Source organism: Equus quagga, chromosome 3, assembly GCF_021613505.1.
Source record: "Equus quagga isolate Etosha38 chromosome 3, UCLA_HA_Equagga_1.0, whole genome shotgun sequence".
NCBI lineage: Eukaryota > Metazoa > Chordata > Mammalia > Perissodactyla > Equidae > Equus > Equus quagga.
In genome coordinates, this window is record NC_060269.1 from 103,438,056 (window position 1) to 103,456,782 (window position 18,727).

The 18,727-nt window shown below is 36.7% G+C and overlaps 1 protein-coding gene across 2 annotated transcripts in view; it reads left to right on the forward strand.

The window, feature by feature from the left end:
• CENPC (centromere protein C) overlaps positions 1 to 18,727 on the forward strand; it is a 77,036-nt gene that overhangs the window by 41,388 nt on the left and 16,921 nt on the right. For both annotated transcript variants that reach the window (XM_046657147.1, XM_046657148.1), the window contains exons 11-12: positions 10,754 to 10,900; positions 12,075 to 12,157. In XM_046657147.1, the coding sequence (XP_046513103.1) occupies positions 10,754 to 10,900; positions 12,075 to 12,157 (230 nt within the window). The remainder of the gene's footprint in view (positions 1 to 10,753; positions 10,901 to 12,074; positions 12,158 to 18,727) is intronic.

The window sequence follows — 18,727 nt, forward strand, 5'->3', positions numbered from 1 at the left end:
CCTGGGGCCTTCCTTCCCTAAGGAAGGAAGGGCACCAAAGAAGTGGAGTGTACAGAGTGCTTATACATACTGTCTTGGAACAAGAGCATACATCACATGTGACACGATCGTCTCTTTTACTGCTGTCACAGATGCTTAACTTGCACAGCAGGTCGGTAATTAATCCTTAGTTTCCAGGAAGAAATGCTTATCCTTAAAGAAATGCTGATATTGGGGAAAGTTACATCCCTGTCTTTAGGGGCAGTGTTCTTGTCTTTGGGACATAGTAAATGTTTAAAGCAGATGTACAGTGCACGTTCAACAGGCCACATCAGGCGCTTTTGGAAAAACAAGGTCAGGCTGAATTAGTTTTAAACCAAATGACTTCTTCGTATACTCTAATCTATCCTTTTACTTTTCATATATTTGTCATACCCAAAGATTAATTATTAATTAGTACAATTTAATACTAATCTGAAGTCTTAAAGTTAACTAAGGGTTTTTGAAAACACAATTTAAGCTGATATTAGGTTTCTTTTGGGAAAATAAATTCAAACCTTTTCAGTACTAGAATATTCAGTACTAGAACACACACACAGTGGTGAAATCAGGGAGGAGACAGATGATAGTTTTTAAGCCAAAGTTAATAAACTAATCTAATTTGTCTAAGGATTCTTCCTGATTAGAAATATTACATGAGCTACTTTTCCTCTATACAAGTATATAGCAGGTATTAAAACTTATAACTTGTTTGAAAGTGATATTTTTTGCTTCTCATAATAACATAATAATGGTCATTAATTAAACTATGAGCTAACACTCTTTTTCCCTATTAAAATCTTTCAGGAAAAAAAAGAGCTAGTGCATTTAAAGCATAAGCCATTTCCCCTGAGTTTCTCTCATTTTGAATTTATATAAGCACTTAATTTTTATGTTATTTCTATAAGCCAGTTGGAATAGAAGCTTACTACATTAGATTTTTTTAATAGCTTTATTGAGGGATAACTCACATGTCATACAATTCACTCATGAAATGTGTACAATTCAGTGGTTTTTAGTATATTCACAGATAGATGCAAACTACCAATATAGTCAATTTTAGAACATTTTCATCACCTCACAAAGAAACCAGTATCCTTTAACTATCATCTCCCCCATAGCCCTAAGCAACCACTAATCTGCTTTCTGTCTATAGATTTCTCTATTCTAGACTTCCATATGAATGAAATCATATAGTATGAGTTTTTTTGTACTGGCTTCTTTCAGTTTGCATAATATTTTCAAGTTTCATTCATGTTGTAGCATGTGTCAGTACTTCATTTCTTTTTATGGCTAAATAATATTTTATACTGTGTTGTGTTTATCCATACATTATTGACGGATGTTTTGGTTGTTTCTACCTTTGGCTGTTATGAATAATGCTGGGATAAACATTTGTAAGTTTCTATGTGGACATATGTTTTCACTTCTCTTGGATATATACCTAGGAGTAGAATTGCTGAATCATAGTAACTCATTGTTTGAGGAACTGCAAGACTGTTTTCCAAAGCATCTGCACCATTTTACGTTCCTATCAGCAGTGGGTGAAGGTTCCAATATCTCCACATTCTTGTCAGCATTTGTTATTATCTGACTTTTTGATTACAGCCATCCTGGTTGGTATGAAGTGGTATCTCATTGTGGTTTTCGTTTGCATTTCCTAGATGATTAATGATGTTGAGCATCTTTTCATATGCTTATTGGTCATTTGCATATCTTTAGAGAAAGATCTGTTCAGATCCTTTGCCTAACTTTTTATTTTATTGAGTTAATGGTAGGTTACAATCTTGTGTGATTTCAGTTGTACATTAATGTTTGTCATTCGTGTTGTAGGTGTACCACTTCACCCTTTGTGCCCACCCCACACCCCAACTTTCCCCTGGTAGCCACTAATCTGTTCTCTTTGTCCACATTTTTAAATTCCTCATATGAGTGGAGTCATACAGAGATTATCCTTCTCTAACTGGCTTATTTCACTTAACATAATTCCCTCAAGCTCCCTCCATGTTGCTGCAAGTGGGATGATTTTGTTCTGTTTTGAAGCTGAGTAGTATTCTGTTGTATATATATACCACAACTTCTTTATCCATTCATCTGTTGATGGGCACTTAGGTTGCTTCCATGTCTTGGCTATTGTAAATAATGCTGCAATGAACATTGGGGTGCATAGGACTTTTGGAATTGCTGACTTCAAGCTCTTTGGATAGATACCCAGTAGTAGAATGGCTGGATCGTATGGTAGTTCTATTTTTAATTTTTTGAGGAATCTCCATACTGTTTTCCATAGTGGCTGCACCAGTTTGCATTCCCACCCGCAGTGTATGAGGGTTCCATTCTCTCCACCACCTCTCCAACATTTGTTACTATTAGATTTAGATATTTTTGTCATTCTAATGGGTGTAAGGTGATATCTTAGTATAGTTTTGATTTGCATTTCCCTGATGATCAGCGATGATGAGCGTCTTTTCATGTGCCTATTGGCCATCTGTATATCTTCTTTGGAGAAATGTCTGTTCATGTCTCCAGTCCATTTTTTGATCGGGTTGTTTGATTTTTTTTTGTTGAGTTGTGAGAGTTCTTTATATAATATGGATATTAAGCCTTTGTCAGATATATGACTTGCAAATATTTTTTCCCAGTTAGTGGGTTGTTTTTTTGTTTCAATCCTGTTTTCATTTGCCTTGAAGAGGCTCTTTAGTCTGATGAAGTCCCATTTGTTTATTCTTTCTATTGTTTCCCTTCTCTGAGAAGACATGGTGTCTGAAAAGGTCTTTTTAATACTGATGTCAAAGAGTGTATTGCCTACGTTTTCTTCTAGGAGCCTTATGGTTTCAGGTCTCACCTTTAGGTCTTTGATCTATTTTGAGTTTATTTTGGTGAATGGTGAAAAAGAATGGTCAATTTTCATTCTTTTACATATGGCTTTCTAGTTTTCCCAGCACCATTTGTTGAAAAGACTTTCTTTTCTCCATTGTATCCTCTCAGCTCCTTTGTCAAAGATAAGCTGTCCATAGATGTGTGGTTTTATTTCTGGGCTTTCACTTCTGTTCCATTGGTCTGTGCACCTGTTTTTGTACCAGTACCATGCTGTTTTGATTACTGTAACTTTGTAGTAAGTTTTGAAGTCAGGGATTGTGATGCCTCCCATTTTGTTCTTTTTTCTCAGGATTGCTTTAGCAATTCGGGGTCTTTTGTTGCCCCATATAAATTTTAGGATTCTTTGTTCTAATTCTGTAAAGAATGTCATTGGGATTCTGATTGGGATGGCGTTGAATCTGTAGATTGCTTTAGGTAGAAGGGACATTTTAACTATGTTTATTATTCTTCCAATCCATGTACGTGGAATGTCTTTCCATCTCCTTATGTTGTCATCCAATTCTCTCAGAAAGGCCTTGTAATTTTCATTATATAGGTCCTTCACTTCCTTAGTTAAATTTACCCCCAGGTATTTTATCCTTTTTGTAGCGATTGTGAATGGTATTGTGTTCTTGAGTTCTTTTTCTGTTAGTTCGTTATTAGAATATAGAAATGCTACTGATTTACGCAAATTGATTTTATATCCTGCAACTTTGCTGTAGTTGTTGATTACTTCTAAGAGTTTTCCAGTGGATTCTTTGGGGTTTTCTATATATAAGATCATGTTGTCTGCAAACAGCGAGAGTTTCACTTCTTCCCTCCCTATTTGGATTCCTTTTATTCCTTTTTCTTGCTTTTGATTGCTCCGTCCAGGACCTCCAGTACTATGTTAAATAAGAGTGGTGATAGAGGGCATCCTTGTCTCATTCCTGTTTTCAGGGGGATGGCACTCAGGTTTTGCCCATTAAGTATGATGTTGGCTGTGGGTTTGTCATATATGGCTTTTGTTATGTTGAGGCAGTTCCCTTCTATGCCCATTTTGTTCAGAGTTTTTATCATAAATGGCTGTTGGATCTTGTCAAATGCTTTCTCTGCATCTATTGAGATGATCATGTGGTTTTTATTCCTCAATTTGTTGATGTGGTGTATCACGTTGACTGATTTGCAGATGTTGAACCATCCCTGTGTCCCTGGTGTGAATCCCACTTGATCATGATGTATGATCCTTTTGATGAATTGCTGAATTCTGGTGGCCAAAATTTTGTTTAGAATTTTTGCATCTGTGTTCATCAGTGATATTGGCCTGTAGTTATCTTTTTTCGTGGTGTCCTTGTCAGGCTTTGGTATCAGTGTGATGTTGGCCTCATAGAATGTGTTAGGAAGTGTTCCATCCTCCCTCATTTTTGGAATAGCTTGAAAAGGATAGGTATTAAATCCTCTCTGAAAGTTTGGTAGAATTCCCTAGGGAAGCCATCTGGTCCTGGGGTTTTATTCTTTGGGATGTTTTTGATTGCTGTTTCAATCTTTTTCCTTGTGATTGGTCTGTTCAAATTGTCTGCTTCTTCTTGAGTGAACTTTGGGAGATTGTAGGAGTCTAAGAATTTATTCATTTCCTCTAGGTTATCCATTCTGTTAGCATAGAGTTTTTCGTAGTATTCTCTTATAATCCGTTGTATTTCTGCAGTCTGTTGTTGTTTCCCCTCTTTCATTTCTGATTTTGTTTATTTGAGCTTTCTCCCTTTTTTTCTTTGTAAGTCTGGCTAGGGGTTTGTCAATTTTATTTATCTTCTCAAAGAACCAGCTCTTTGTTTCATTGATCCTTTCTACCGCCTTTTTTGTTTCAATAGTATTTATTTCTGCTCTGATTTTTATTATTTCTCTCCTTCTGCTGACTTTGGGCTTTATTTGTTCTTCTTTCTCTAGTTCGGTTAGGTGTAGTTTAAGATTGCTTATTTGGGATTTTTCTTGTTTGTTAAGATGTGCCTGTATTGCGATGAATTTTCCTCTTAATACAGCTTTTGCTGTATCCCATATGAGTTGGTATGGCATGTTATCATTTTCATTTGTTTCCAGGTACTTTTTGATTTCTTTTTTAATTTCTTCAATGATCCATTGCTTGTTCAGTAGTGTATTGTTTAGTCTCCACATCTTTGTGCCTTTCTCAGCTTTTTTCTTGTAATTAATTTCTAGCCTTATAGCATTATGATTGGAGAAGATGCTTGTTATTATTTCAATTTTTTTCAATTTGTAGAGACTTGCCTTGTTTCCCAACATATGGTCTGTCCTTGAGAATGTCCCATGTGCACTTAAGAAGAATGTGTATTCTGCTGTTTTAGGATGAAGTGATCTATATATGTCTATTAAGTCCAATTGTTTTAGTTTTTCATTTAGCTCCTCTATTTCTTTGTTGATTTTCTGTCTGGATGATCTGTCCTGTCCATTGATGTGAGTGGGGTGCTGAGGTCCCCTACTATCATTGTGTTGTTTTTAACATCTTCCTTTAGGTCTGCTAATAGTTGCTTTATGAACCTTGGTGCTCCTATGTTGGGTGCATAGATATTTATGAGCGTTATTTCTTCTTGATGAAGTGTCCCTTTGATCATTATATATTGTCCCTGTGTGTCTCTCTTTACCTGTCTTATTTTGAAATCCACTATGTCTGATATAAGAATTCCAACACCTGCTTTTTTTTCCTTGCTATTAGCTTGAAGTATTGTTCTCCACCCCTTCACTCTGAGCCTGTGTTTGTCCTTGGGGCTGAGGTGTGTTTCCTGGAGGCAACCAATTGTTGGATCTTGTTCTTTAATCCATTTTGCCACTCTGTGTCTTTTTATTGGAGAGTTCAGTCTGTTTACATTGAGTGTGATTATTGATGCATGTGGACTTAAAGCTGTCAATCTGTTGCTCATTATGTGGCTTTCCTGCTTTTCTCTTCCTGTGTGCTTTATCCTACCCAATTTGATACTGCAATTTCTTATGCTGGGTTTCTTAGATTTTTCCTTATTTATGTTTTGTGGCTCTGTTCTGTTTTTTAGTTTAGTGGCTACCCTGAAGTTTGTATTTAGAATCTCGTGTATAATAGAGTCTATTGTCTGGTGGTCTCTTACTTACTTTGCCTAGACTAATTTAGCCCCTTTGCTCTTCCCTTCCTAAATTATTATTTTCATTTCTTATTCCAACTTGTGTTATTAGTGTGTAGTTAGAGTGATAAGATCGTCTTTGCTTTGGTAGTTTCCTTACCTTTATCCTAATGCTACAGTTGAATATTTGCTATCCTATTCTGGTTCTATTTATCTGTCTCCCTACTCTGTGGTTTGTGACCCCTTTCTCCCCTTTTTCTTTTTTCAGGTATGAGAGCCTTCTTGAAGATTTCTTGTAGTGGAGGACTTTTCATTACAAATTCCCTTAACTTTTGTTTGTCTGGAAAAGATTTAATTTCTCCCTCATATCTGAAGGATATTCTTGCTGGATAGAGTATTCTTGGCTGAAGATTTTTATCTTTTAAAGTTTTGAATATGTCACTCCATTCTCTCCTAGCTTGTAATGTTTCTGCAGAGAAATCCGCTGAAAGTCTGATAGGAGCTCCTTTGTAGGTTATTCTCTTTCATCTTGCAGCCCTGAGTATTCTTTCTTTGTCATTCATTTTTGCCATTTGTACTACTATATGCCTTGCAGTAGGTCTTTTTACATTGACAAATCTAGGAGATCTGAAAACTTCCTCTACACACATTTCTCCCTCAATCTGTATATTTGGGAAGTTCTCTTCTATAATTTCATTAAGCACACTTTCTGCTCCATTTTCCTTTTCCACGTTCTTGGGAATTCCTATGATCCTTAAGTTCTTTCTCCTCATTGAATCTGCTATCTAATACTTTCCTCATTCCTTTTAATCCTTAGTTCTCTTTGTTCCTCTGTCTGGAGCCATTCAGCCTGTCTATCTTTGATTATGCTAATTTGCTCTTCTATGGAGTCTACCTGGGCATTCAGGGAATCCGTATTCTGTTTTATCTGGTCCATTGTGTTTTTCGCCTCTAGTAATTCTGTTTGATTCTTCTTTATAATTTCAATCTCTTTTGTGAAGTAACTCCAGAACTTGGCTTGTTTCTCTATCTTTCTCTCTACCTCATTGAATTTTTTGATTATAGCTGCTCTGAACTCATTTTTACTTAGTTTACCTATTTCCAAGTCCTCAGGACTTAGTTCTGTGTTTTTATTATTTTCCTTCTGGTCTGGGGCTTTTATAAATTGCTGGATGGTAGAGGAGCGGTTTTTTCGCATGGTGGTAGAATTCGGTTGCAGTTATAGCCTGTCGCCCCTAGATAGGGGTCGAGTGCCACGCGTTCTGAGCTCTCTGCCTTCGGGCAAGACGGTGGCGCCCAGTGCGGTTTTGGGGCAGGGGGTGGGGCCGGGGGCAGTTTATCTCGCGCACAGATCTGGATTCGATCAGTTCTGTTCTCTGGTCTCCCGGGGCCCTGGGTTTATGGGGTCCCCGCGCACGGAAGCTTTTCCCCGTCAGCGGGTTTCCACTGTACCAGGGGCAGGAGTCCTAGACGATCCCCTGGTCATGCCACCCCTCCCCTGCTCCTTCACGGACCCGTGTGGCGATCCCGCGTTCTAGGGGAGGGAGCGAAGTTCTCTCCTACCCTGTTCCACCTCCTCTGAGGTGGGCAGCAGGGGCTCCATCCTCTGTCTTTTGATACTGTAGGTCTCTGAGTCCTGGCATTAGGTTCACTAGCTGAAATTCAGGTTCTTTTTTTTCAGTCCTTTGTTGTACTTTGGAGGGGAGAGAGTTGCGGGTCAGGTCACTCCACCATTTTGCTCCACCTCTCTCCCCTTTGCCCGATTTTTAATTGGGTTGTCTTTTTTTGAGTTCTAAGAGGTCTGAATATTTTAGGTACAAGTCCCTTGTAAAATAAATGATTTGCAGATACTTTCTCCTATTTTGTGGGTCATCTTTTAACTTGCTTTTTTTTTTTCTAAAGATACACTGTTTGGAGAGGAAGATTGGTCCTAAGCTAACATCTGTTGCCAATCTTCCACTTTTTTCCCTCCCCAAAGCCCCAGTATATAGTCATATATGCTAGTTGTAAGTCCTTTTAGTTCTTCTATGTGGGATGCCACTACAGCATGGCCTGATGAGTGGTGTGTAGGTCCCTGCCCAGGATCCAAACTGGCAAATCCCAGGCTGCTGAAGTGGAGTGTGTGAACTTAACCTACTACACCACCAGGCTTGCCTCTTGCTTTCTTAAAGGTGTCCTTTGAAGCACAAAAGTTTTAAATTTTGATAAAGTCCATTTTATCTTTTGTTGCGTGTGCTTTTGGTGTCATATCTAAGAATCCTTTACTCAATCCAAGTTCATGATGATTTGCCCCTGTCTTTTCTTCTCAGAGTTTTAAAATTTTAACTCTTACATTTAGGTCTTTGATCCTTTTCAAGTTAATTTTTATATATGCTGTGAAGTAAGAGTCCAGTTTTATTCTTTTGCATGTGACTATCCACTTGTCCCATAACTGTTGAAAAGACTATTTTTTTCCCCTTTGAATGGTCTTGGCACTATTGTTAAAAATCAGTTGACTATAGATGTTGAGTTTATTTCTAGATTCTCAGTTTTATTCTGTTGATCTATGTATCAGTCCTTATTTCAGTACTCGAGTGTCTTGGTTACCATTGCTTTGCAGTAAGTTTTGAAATCAAGAAGTGTGAGTTCCCTTTATTCTTCCTTTTCAGGATTGTTTTGGCTATTCTGAGTCCCTTGCAATTCCATATAAATTTTAGAATCAGCGTGTCAATTTATACAGACATCAGTTGGGATTCTAATAGGGATTGTGTTGAATCTATGTATGAATTTGGGGAATATTGCCATCTTAACAATAAATCTGTTGATCCATGTACGTGGGATGTTTTTCCATTTATTGAGATCTTCTTTAATTTCTTTCAACAATGTTTTCAGAGCATAAGTTTTACGCTCCTTTTGTTAAATTCATTTGTAAGTATTTTATTCCTTTTGATGCTATTGTGAATGGAATTGTGTTTTAAATTTTATTTTTGGGTGGTTTACTGCAAGTGTATAGAAGTAGAATTGACTTTTGTATATTGATCTTGTATCTTGCAACCTTGCTGCACTCATTTATTAGTTCTGGTAGCTCTTTAGTGGATTTTGTAAGATTTTCTGAGTACGAGATCATGTCATTTGTGAATAGAGATAGTTTTACCTCTTCCTTTTCAATCTGGGTGCTTTTTATTTCTTTTTCTTGCCTAATCGCCCTGGCTAAAATCTTCAGTACAGTGTTCAATAGAAGAGGCAGTAGCAGACTTCCTTGTCTTTTTCCTAATCTGAAGGGGAAAGAATTTATTTAGTCTTTCACCAGTCAGTATGTTGTTAGCTGTGAGTTTTTCATAGATGCCCTTTATCAGGTTGGAGAGATTCCCTTCTATTTGTAGTTTGTTGAGTGTTTTTATCATGAAAACATGTTGGATTTTGTTAGGTGCTTTTTTTATAGCTATTGAGATAATCATGTGATTTTTGCTTATTACTGATGTGATGTATTACATTAATTGGTTTTTGGATATTAAACCAAGCTTACATCTCTGGTATAAATCCCATTTGGTCATGATGTATAATTCTATTTAATAAGTTAGTAGATATAGTTTGTTAGTATATTGTTGAGTTTTTTGGTTTGTAGTTTTCTTCTGATATCTGTCTAATTTTGGTATCTCGATAATACTGGCTTCATAAAGTGAGTTGAGAAGTAATATTTTTTTTTTAAGAGTTTGTGAAGGATTTGTATTCTTTGAATGCTTAGTAGAATTCAGCAGTGAAACCATCTAGATCTGGGCTTTTCTTTCTGGGTAGTTGTGGGTTTTTTGTGGGGTTTTTTTGCTGAGGAAGATTCACCCTGAGCTAACATCTGTGCCAGTCTTCCTCTATTTTGTATGTGGGTTGCTGCCACAGCTGCCATGGCTGACAAGTGGTATAGGTCTACGCCTGGGATTCAAACCTGTGAACCCGGGCCGCAGAAGCAGATCATGCCAAACTTAACCACTACACCATGGGGACGGCCACTTGGTAGTTTTCTGATTACTCATTCGTTCTCTTGTTATAGGTCTTTTGAGATAGTTTATTTCTTCTTCAATCAGTTTTGGTAATTTGTATGTTTCTTGCAATTTGTCCTAGAGTTACCTAACTTGTTGGCATATAATTGTTCATGGTTATAATCCCTTTTATTTCTTTTGACTTTGATGGTAGGACTTGGACATTAGAACCTCCAGAAATAAATTATCAAAGAATACTCAAAAGTTTGCATGTGTTTTAGTTATATTGGATGCAAATTATTTTCTCACATATGGTAAGAGTAGGCTGGTAGACTGATTCGAGAAACAAATTAAAACATAGGATTTGTAAGAGAGAAGAGAAAATTATGCAGTCTGGAAATAGTGTACCTTGTTTGCATATATTGGGGGTAAACTAGTTAGCTGGTAGCTACCAAAGAGATGGGCCTGAGTCCCTCTGAGTACCCTACTGTTCCTCAGTAGGCTGACAAGGGATGTCAAAGAAAACAATTTCTATTGTTTGTGGATTTCCCAAAAAAATTGTGATAGCTTAGTTGTGCAGTATACATCATAAGAACCTGTAGGTAATGTCTCCCAGTGTCTTCCTGTCATCCCTTCCATCTTAGACCAGGTCTGTACCATTTCTCTTATCAGGTAGGTTCTAGAATCAAATTTCCTTCCTGGGCTAGCTGTAAGTCCTAGGACCTGAACAGGGTTATCTGATATTTTTTATAGTCAATATTATGTTGTCTACCCACCTGTGTTTTGTTTCTGATAGAAATATTTTATGAAGAAATGTAAATAATTATACATTTTTCATTTTAATAGAGATACAGGAAGCCCAAAGGATCAAGCTAATGTTATGACTTCACAAAATGTTCATCTGAAGTCTCAGACCAGTGGATATACATGCAAGACACCAGCAGAGTTTAACTTGGATTCTGGAGAGCCTAAGACTTCAGTTTTGGAAGAAAGGTATATGTGTGTGCTAAAGATAATAGGATTTACTCACTATATTAGTTACTCATTGCTGTGTAACAAATTACCCCAAACTTAGTAGTGACTTCCAAACATTTATTGTTTCATAGTTTCTGTGGGTCACAAATTTAGGAGAGGCTTAGCTGGCTAGTTCTGGCTCAGGGATTCTCATGAGGTGTTTGCATTTAAGATGTTTGTCTGGTTTGCAGTCCTTTGAAGGACTTGACTGGAACTAGTGGATCTACTTATAAGATAGCTCGTTCACATGATTTTTAGCTGGAGGCCCCAGTTCTTTGTCATGTGGCACTCTTCATAGGGCTGTTCAGTATGGAAGCTGGCTTCCCACAAAGTGAGTGATCCAAAACAAAGTATGACTACAATCAGGTCATAATGCCTTTTAATGACCTAGTCTCTGAAGTTGCATGCTGTCACTTCCACTTTTTTCTATTAACAAACAAGTCACTAAGTCCAGACCACATTCAGGGAGAGGGGAATTAGGCTCTATGTCTTGAAAGGAGGAGTATCTAAGAATTTGTGGATATATGTTTAGAGCATGCACACTCAGTGAGCAAATCAAATTAACCTACTCTTACAATATATGAAGTCATATACCCTTTTTTAAAATGAAGAAATGGTAAATTATAGCAATTCTCAGACTTTTAAAGAATGGTTAAGATTTTGTTACTATTTGGTGGGTTGTGACCACTAGACCGATCCGGGCTTCATAATAGGAGGAAAGGGATCTAGGACTGGGATAAGCTGAATCATCTCTGAACAATTTCTGGACTACATTTTAAATTCCATTTGTTTTTGGCTATAGTTTTTATGAAAAATTACGATAAGCTGATTTATGTCTAATTTTAGTTCTTATAATTTTATTTTTATTGAAGAATGTTATTTGTGTTGACTTAAATTCACAACTGATTCATGAATTAGTTTAAAAGGTTATAAAATTCTGTATCGTGTTTGACAGTCAATTATGGGATTAAATTGTAGATTCTTTGTTTTGTGCAGCAAGTAAGTATATTATTGGTGACCTATAACATCACTATTGGTTTCATAAAAAAGAAACCTGTGGCAGTTTTAGGAGAAAAATACCATTAAGGTAGATACATTAGATACATGTATTATAAAAGCACAAATTTTATGGTTTACTTTTTTTTTTCCTAAGTGGACCTTCCACTCCCAAGAATTATTTAACGTCTGAAATGAATAATTCTGAAGTGGTTGATAAGGAAGTTCAGGAAAGTTCAGGTAAGTTATTGTTTATTTTCTGCTGTCTTGATTTTTATGGCATTATGCATATGGAGTAAAGTGTGCTATGTTTTGTTTAAATTATCATCAATGGCAAATGTGTATTGAGGATTCACTCTTAAGAACATTACCGTATGTTCAGAGATTTGTAAGACCTTATACTTAGGTGAGAGAGAAAGAGGGAGGGAAATAAGAATCAGAAAAAGAATGAGAGATGAGTGACAGTTCTTTCCGTGAAGTGGGATATAATGAAATAATTGGCACTTAAGATATCTACCTTAGTATTTAAAAATGTAAGGCTAAGGGGCCAGCCTTGTGGCCGAGTGGTTAAGTTTGTGTGCTCCGCTTCGGTGGCCCAGAGTGTCGCTGGTTTGGATTCTGGGCGTGGACATGGTACCGCTCATTAGGCCATGCTGAGGTGGCGTCCCACATGCCACAAGTTGAAGGACCCACAACTAAAATATACAACTATATACTGGGGGGTTTTGGGGAGAAAAAGCGGAAAAAAAAAAGAAGATTGGCAACAGTTGTCAGCTCAGGTGCCAATCTTTAAGAAAAAAGTGTTAAGCTGATAAGGGTATAAATGAAGCAAGATTAGCCATGTTTTGTTGATTAATGAAGCTGAGTGATGGCTATGTCAGGTTCATTATACTATTTTCTCTATTTTGAATATGTTTGAAACTTTCCCATAATAAAGTTTTAAAAATGCCTTTTAATAGAGAGTTTTGTAATTTTTTATGCCATTAAGAAAAGAATGTAAAAGAATATGCCGTTAAGAAAAGCACCGAAAGAATGTGTGCTTGGAATATAATCTGTTATACTGTTTTTTGTTTCTTAATTTGCTAATTCTTTTTCCTTTTAAATTCTTTTTTCTCCCTGTGTTTAGATTTATTTTATTCTTTTTCTCCTCTAAGTTGAATGCTTTCTATATTTATTTTTTTCTTTTTATGTGGTAAAGAAAAAGCAGTGAACGTTCCTGAGTATAGTTTTGGCTTAATTTTATAGTTTTTTTTTTTTTTACATAATGTTTTTGTAGTAGCGTACTCTAAATTATAGTGATTTTTCTTTGACCCAGCAGTTATTTAAAAGAACATTAGTCAAGAGCTTTGGTCTCCAGAGTCAGGAACCTGGGATTGAATCCAGTTCTATCACTTGTTACCTATGTTATCTTGAGTAAGAAGTTTCAGTGTTTTTAGATTTACCTTACCTATAAAATGGTGAAATCAGTTCCAATCCCATAGATGGATCTCAGGATGAATACACATTCCTTGCTTAGTTTAATACCTGACATATGATAAATATGCAACGTTGGCCGTTAGTCTAAGTAAAGTTGTGTTTTGTTTTGCTCTTTGTTGATAATTTCTAGTTTCATTTTATTGATCTAGGGAACTTTGGCTTGTGTTATTTATTCTTTGAATTTATTGAAGTTTTTTTTGTGTTCTAGAGCATACTTAGAACACATAAGCCTCATGGAAGAATAAAAATCTTGAAAAAGAATGTAATTTTTTTTGTGTATAGATAAGGATTTAAAAATATGTATATCCACTCATAATTTTGTTGATAATATAAGTGGATATGCATTTTTGAATATACTTTGAATATTTATGGAATTTTAAAATATTTATGGAATATTGTGGAATACTTACAATATTTTCTTCTAGGAGCTAGGGATGTAGGTAGTAGTGATGAAGTTTCTACCCTCCTGGAGCTTACTTTCTATGGGAGGCCAGGATGAAAGACAGTAAAAAAAGATAGCAGAACTTAGGAGTTGTTGGATATTGAGAGTAGAAAAATAAGGCAGGGATTTTGGGCTGGGAAATGGGGGTTATATATTTAGGTGGATTGGCAGAAAAGGCCTCAGTGAGGAATTGATCATTTGGGCAAAGATATAAAAGAGATGAGAAAACAAATCAAGCAGCTCTTTGGGGAAGTAGTGCCCCAGACACAGGGAAGATCAAGGGCAAAGTTTCTGATATGATAAAGAGTCTTTTCTGATCCAGAAACACAGAGGAGACTAGGAGGGCTAGAGCAGAGGAAGAGAGGGATAGAGTAGGAGGAGATGATGTCATGAGGTAACAAGAATGAAAGATCACATAGGATATTAAAGGCTATTGTAAGGATTTTTGGCTTTTATTAAGAGAGTTGGGAAGCCCTTAGAGGGTTATGAGCAGAGGAGAGCCATGACAGACCTGGAAACAGAATCTCTGTGGCTGCTGTGTGAGGGATGAACTGAGGAGTTTGAAGGGACTAGTGTAAGGTTGGAAGCAGGGAGGCCAGTTGGTGGGATAGTAATACTCCGAGTGATGGCGGCTTGGACTAGAGTGATATCAGTGGAAGGTGGAGAGCAGTAGTAGAATTTTAGGTATTTTTGGAGGTAGAGTCAACTAGATTTTCCGATGGGTGGGATATGGGGGTAAGAGAAAGAGGTATCAAGGATAATTTGAAGATTTTTGGCCTGAGCACCTGAAAGAATGGCTTTGCTGTTACTTGATTTGGAGACTGCTAGGAAAGGAGCAGATTTTGGGGAAAAGACCAGAATCTTAGATTTGGAGGTGTTACATTTGACACTATTCCGATCCTTTGTATCCTTACTTTTGATTTGTGAAGTCTGTTAAGGACTGCCAGAATTGCAGTAAAGTGCTTCCTTGCAATGGTCGGTCTCTTTCTCCTTCTGTTTCCTGCAGTGTTTGCTTTGTATGTTTCAGCACTATTATTGAGCATGTAAGCCTTCATAGGGAATGTACCTGCTTCGGTCAGATTTATCTCTTGATCCTGTTAAAATGCTTTTACCTTGTAGTCTGTTTTGTTGGATATTAATATTGTGACCCCTGCTTTCTTTTGATTTGTTGTTTCGTAGATCTTTGTTCATCCTTTCACTTAACCTTTCTTACAGAACTAAAACAAAGTGACTTAGAAATAGCACGTGATTGAATTTTTATTTTTAACTGGCTCTATCAGTATTTTTTCCTTTAGTGTTTAGCACATTTATACTTATTGTCGTAACAGATATGCTTGTTACCTCTTTGTAAAGTTGGTAGACATTCTTACATAGGCTCACAAGGACTCAGGATTTTTTTTTTTAAACACAGTGAACAACCAGTTGAATAGTAAAAAGAGTCTTGATTCATAATCCATTTTCCTTTAAACTATCTGGCTATTGCTCTTTTGACTCACCATATCTAATGCTTATGAGTAGAAAATTTGAAGCCAGCCTTACTTCTTTTTTCCATTGTAGATAACGTGTTTTCTTTCATTTCCATGCTCTTAGGATTCTTTAATCTTTGAGATTCGAGAGTTGTCTCTGTGTTGCTTTTTTTGAAATAATTTCAGACTTACCCAGAAGTTCCTTATCCTCTTCATCCAGATTCCAGAGTTGTCAACATTTTACAACATTTGTTCCATCTCCCTGCCTACTTGCCCTACATATATGTTTATGCATGTTTATTATAATTAGCCTTTTCTGAACTATTTGAGAGCAAGCTGCCTCAACTCTAGAATCAGTTATTTCTCTAGAATCAGTTATTTTTCTCCTAAGGAACCTGGTTTGTTTTAGTGGAGGATGGCATTTAGAAACCCAGATCTGGGCACTCAGTGTGCTCGTTCCTGGGATATCATTGCTTATAGGCTCTCTCAGTGGACTGAGATAGGAAATAGATACACATATATATATATGTACACCATACATACACAAGCATTTGTATCTGTTTCTGTGAATTCAAGAAATCTTGAATTCACGTCGGTATCTCCAATTCTAGTCCAACACCTTTGACTTTCCCTTTTCTGTTTTTATAAACCCCTTCTCTGATAGTGAGAAAGGTGGCTCCCATTATCTTCAGTATATTTACTTATTTGCTTTGTTCCTTCTCTGCCTCCAAGGCATACTGCTATGTGAAAGTTTTCAGAGAATATCCCGCTCTACTTGTTCTAGTGGGGATTGCATGGGAAATTGGAACTTTTTTTGATTTGAACTTTTTTTGAGGTATATTTCACATAGCATGCAGTTAACCCATTTATAGTATGTAATTCAGTGGTATGCAGCCATCACCACAATAAATTTTAGAAGATTTTCATCACCCCAAGAAAGAAATTCCATATTCTTTAGCAGGTACCTTCCATTTCATCACCTCTCACATCCCCCATGTCGAGGCATCCACTAATCTACTTTTTTTTTTTTTTTAATTTGTGAAAAGTAATTTAATCCCAGCTCTTGCCCACATCTGTGTCCCTATCTTCATATACTGTGTCCCTTGTACAAAGTGCCACGGTCGATTTTGAGCATCTCTTGTTCAGTTTCAGGTGTCTCTGTCCCAATGCCTTTCGTCATCCATTCCTGTTGAAGTCCCTCTTACTCTAAGCCAGGAAAACAATTCTCTTGCTCTTTGCTTGATTTGTGCATGTAAATGCAGGTTTCATGATCTACATTTAACAGCCAAAAAGAAAAAAAAGAAAGAAAGAAAAGAACCCCACGTGGTACAAAGACTGGAAACCACTGAGGAAAGATTGGAGTGTTTATCTCATGCAGGGCCCCAAATATCTGATCCCTCAAATTTTTTGCAATTGTCACTATAGGTAGCGTTTTCATAAAAGCAATTTTTTTTTTAATTAAGATTATGATAGATTACAACCTTGTGAGATTTCAGTAGTACATTATTGTTAGTCATGTTGTGGGTACACCACTTCACCCTTTGTGCCCTCCCCCCACCCCACTTTTCCCTGGTAACCACCAATCAGTTCTCCTTGTCTATATGTTAACTTCCACCTATAAGTGGAGTCATATAGAGTTCGTCTTTCTCTGTCTGGCTTATTTCACTTAACATAATACCATCAAGGTCCATCTATGTTGATGCGAATGGAACAATTTTGTCCTTTTTATGGCTGAGTAGTATTCCATTGTGTATATATAGCATATCTTCTTTATCCAATCACCAGTTTCTGGGCATGTAAGTTGGTTCCACGTCTTGGCTATTGTAAATAATGCTGCGATGAACATAGGGGTGCATGGGACTCTTGGGATTGCTGATTTCAGGTTCTTAGGATAGATACCCACTAGTGGGATGGCTGGGTCATAGGGTATTTCTATTTTTAACTTTTTGAGAAATCTCCATACTGTTTTCCATAGTGGTTGCACTAGTTTGCATTCCCACCAACAGTGTATGAGGGTTCCTTTTTCTCCACAAGCTCTCCAACATTTGTCACTCTTGGTTTTGGATATTTTTGCCAATCTAACGGGTGTAAGGTGGTATCTTAGTGTAGTTTTGATTTGCATTTCCCTGATGATTAGTGATGATGAACATCTTTTCATGTGTCTATTGGCCATACTTATATCTTCTTTGGAGAAATGTCTGTTCATGTCCTCTGCCCATTTTTTGATCGGGTTGTTTGTTTTTTTGTTGTTAACCTGTGTGAGTTCTTTGTATATCATGAAAATTAACCCTTTGTCAGATAAGTAGCTTGTAAATATTTTTTCCCAATTAGTGGGCTGTTTTTTTGTTTGAATCCTGTTTTCCCTTGCCTGAAGAAGCTCTTTAGTCTGATGAAGTCCCATTTGTTTATTCTTTCTATTGTTTCCCTCATCTGAGGAGTTATAGTGTCCGAAAAGATTCTTTTGAAACTGATGTCAAAGAGTGTACTGCCTATATTCTCTTCTAGAAGACTTATTGTTTCAGGCCTAATCTTTAGGTCTTTGATCCATTTTGAGTTTATTTTTGTGAATGGTGAAAAAGAATGGTCAATTTTCATTCTTTTACATGTGGCTGTCCAGTTTTCCCAGAACCATTTGTTGAAGAGACTTTCTTTTCTCCGTTGTAGGCCCTCAGCTCCTTTATCAAAGATTAGCTGTCCATGGATGTGTGGTTTTATCTCTGGGCTTTCAATTCTGTTCCATTGATCTGTGCATGTGTCTTTGTACCAGTACCATGCTGTTTTGATCACTGTAGCTTTGTAGTATGTTTTGAAATCGGGGATTATGATGCCTCCAGCTTTGTTTTTCTTACTCAGGATTGCTGTAGCAATTCGCGGTCTTTTGTTGCCCCATATGAATTTTAGGATTCTTTCTTCAATTTCTGTAAAGAATATCATTGAGATTCTATTTGGGATTGCATTGAATCTGTAGATTGCTTTAGGTAGTATGGACATTTTAACTATGTTTATTCTTGAATCCATGTGCATGGAATGTCTTTCCATCTCTTTCTGTCGTCGTCAGTTTCTTTCAAGAAAGTCTTGTAGTTTTCATTGTATAAATCTTTCACTTCCTTGGTTAAATTTATCCCAAGGTATTTTATTCTTTTCGTTGCGATTGTGAATGGGATTGAGTTCTTGAGTTCTTTTTCTGTTAGTTCATTGTTAGTGTATAGAAATGCTTCTGATTTATGTATGTTGATATTATACCCTGCTTTTTGCTGTAGCTCTTGATTATTTCTAATAGTTTTCCTATGGATTCTTTGGGGTTTTCTATACATAAGATCATGTCGTCTGCAAACAGTGAGAGTTTTACTTCTTCATTCCCTTTTGGATTCCTTTTATTTCTTTTTCCTGCCGAATTGCTCTGGCCAAGACCTCCAGTACTATATT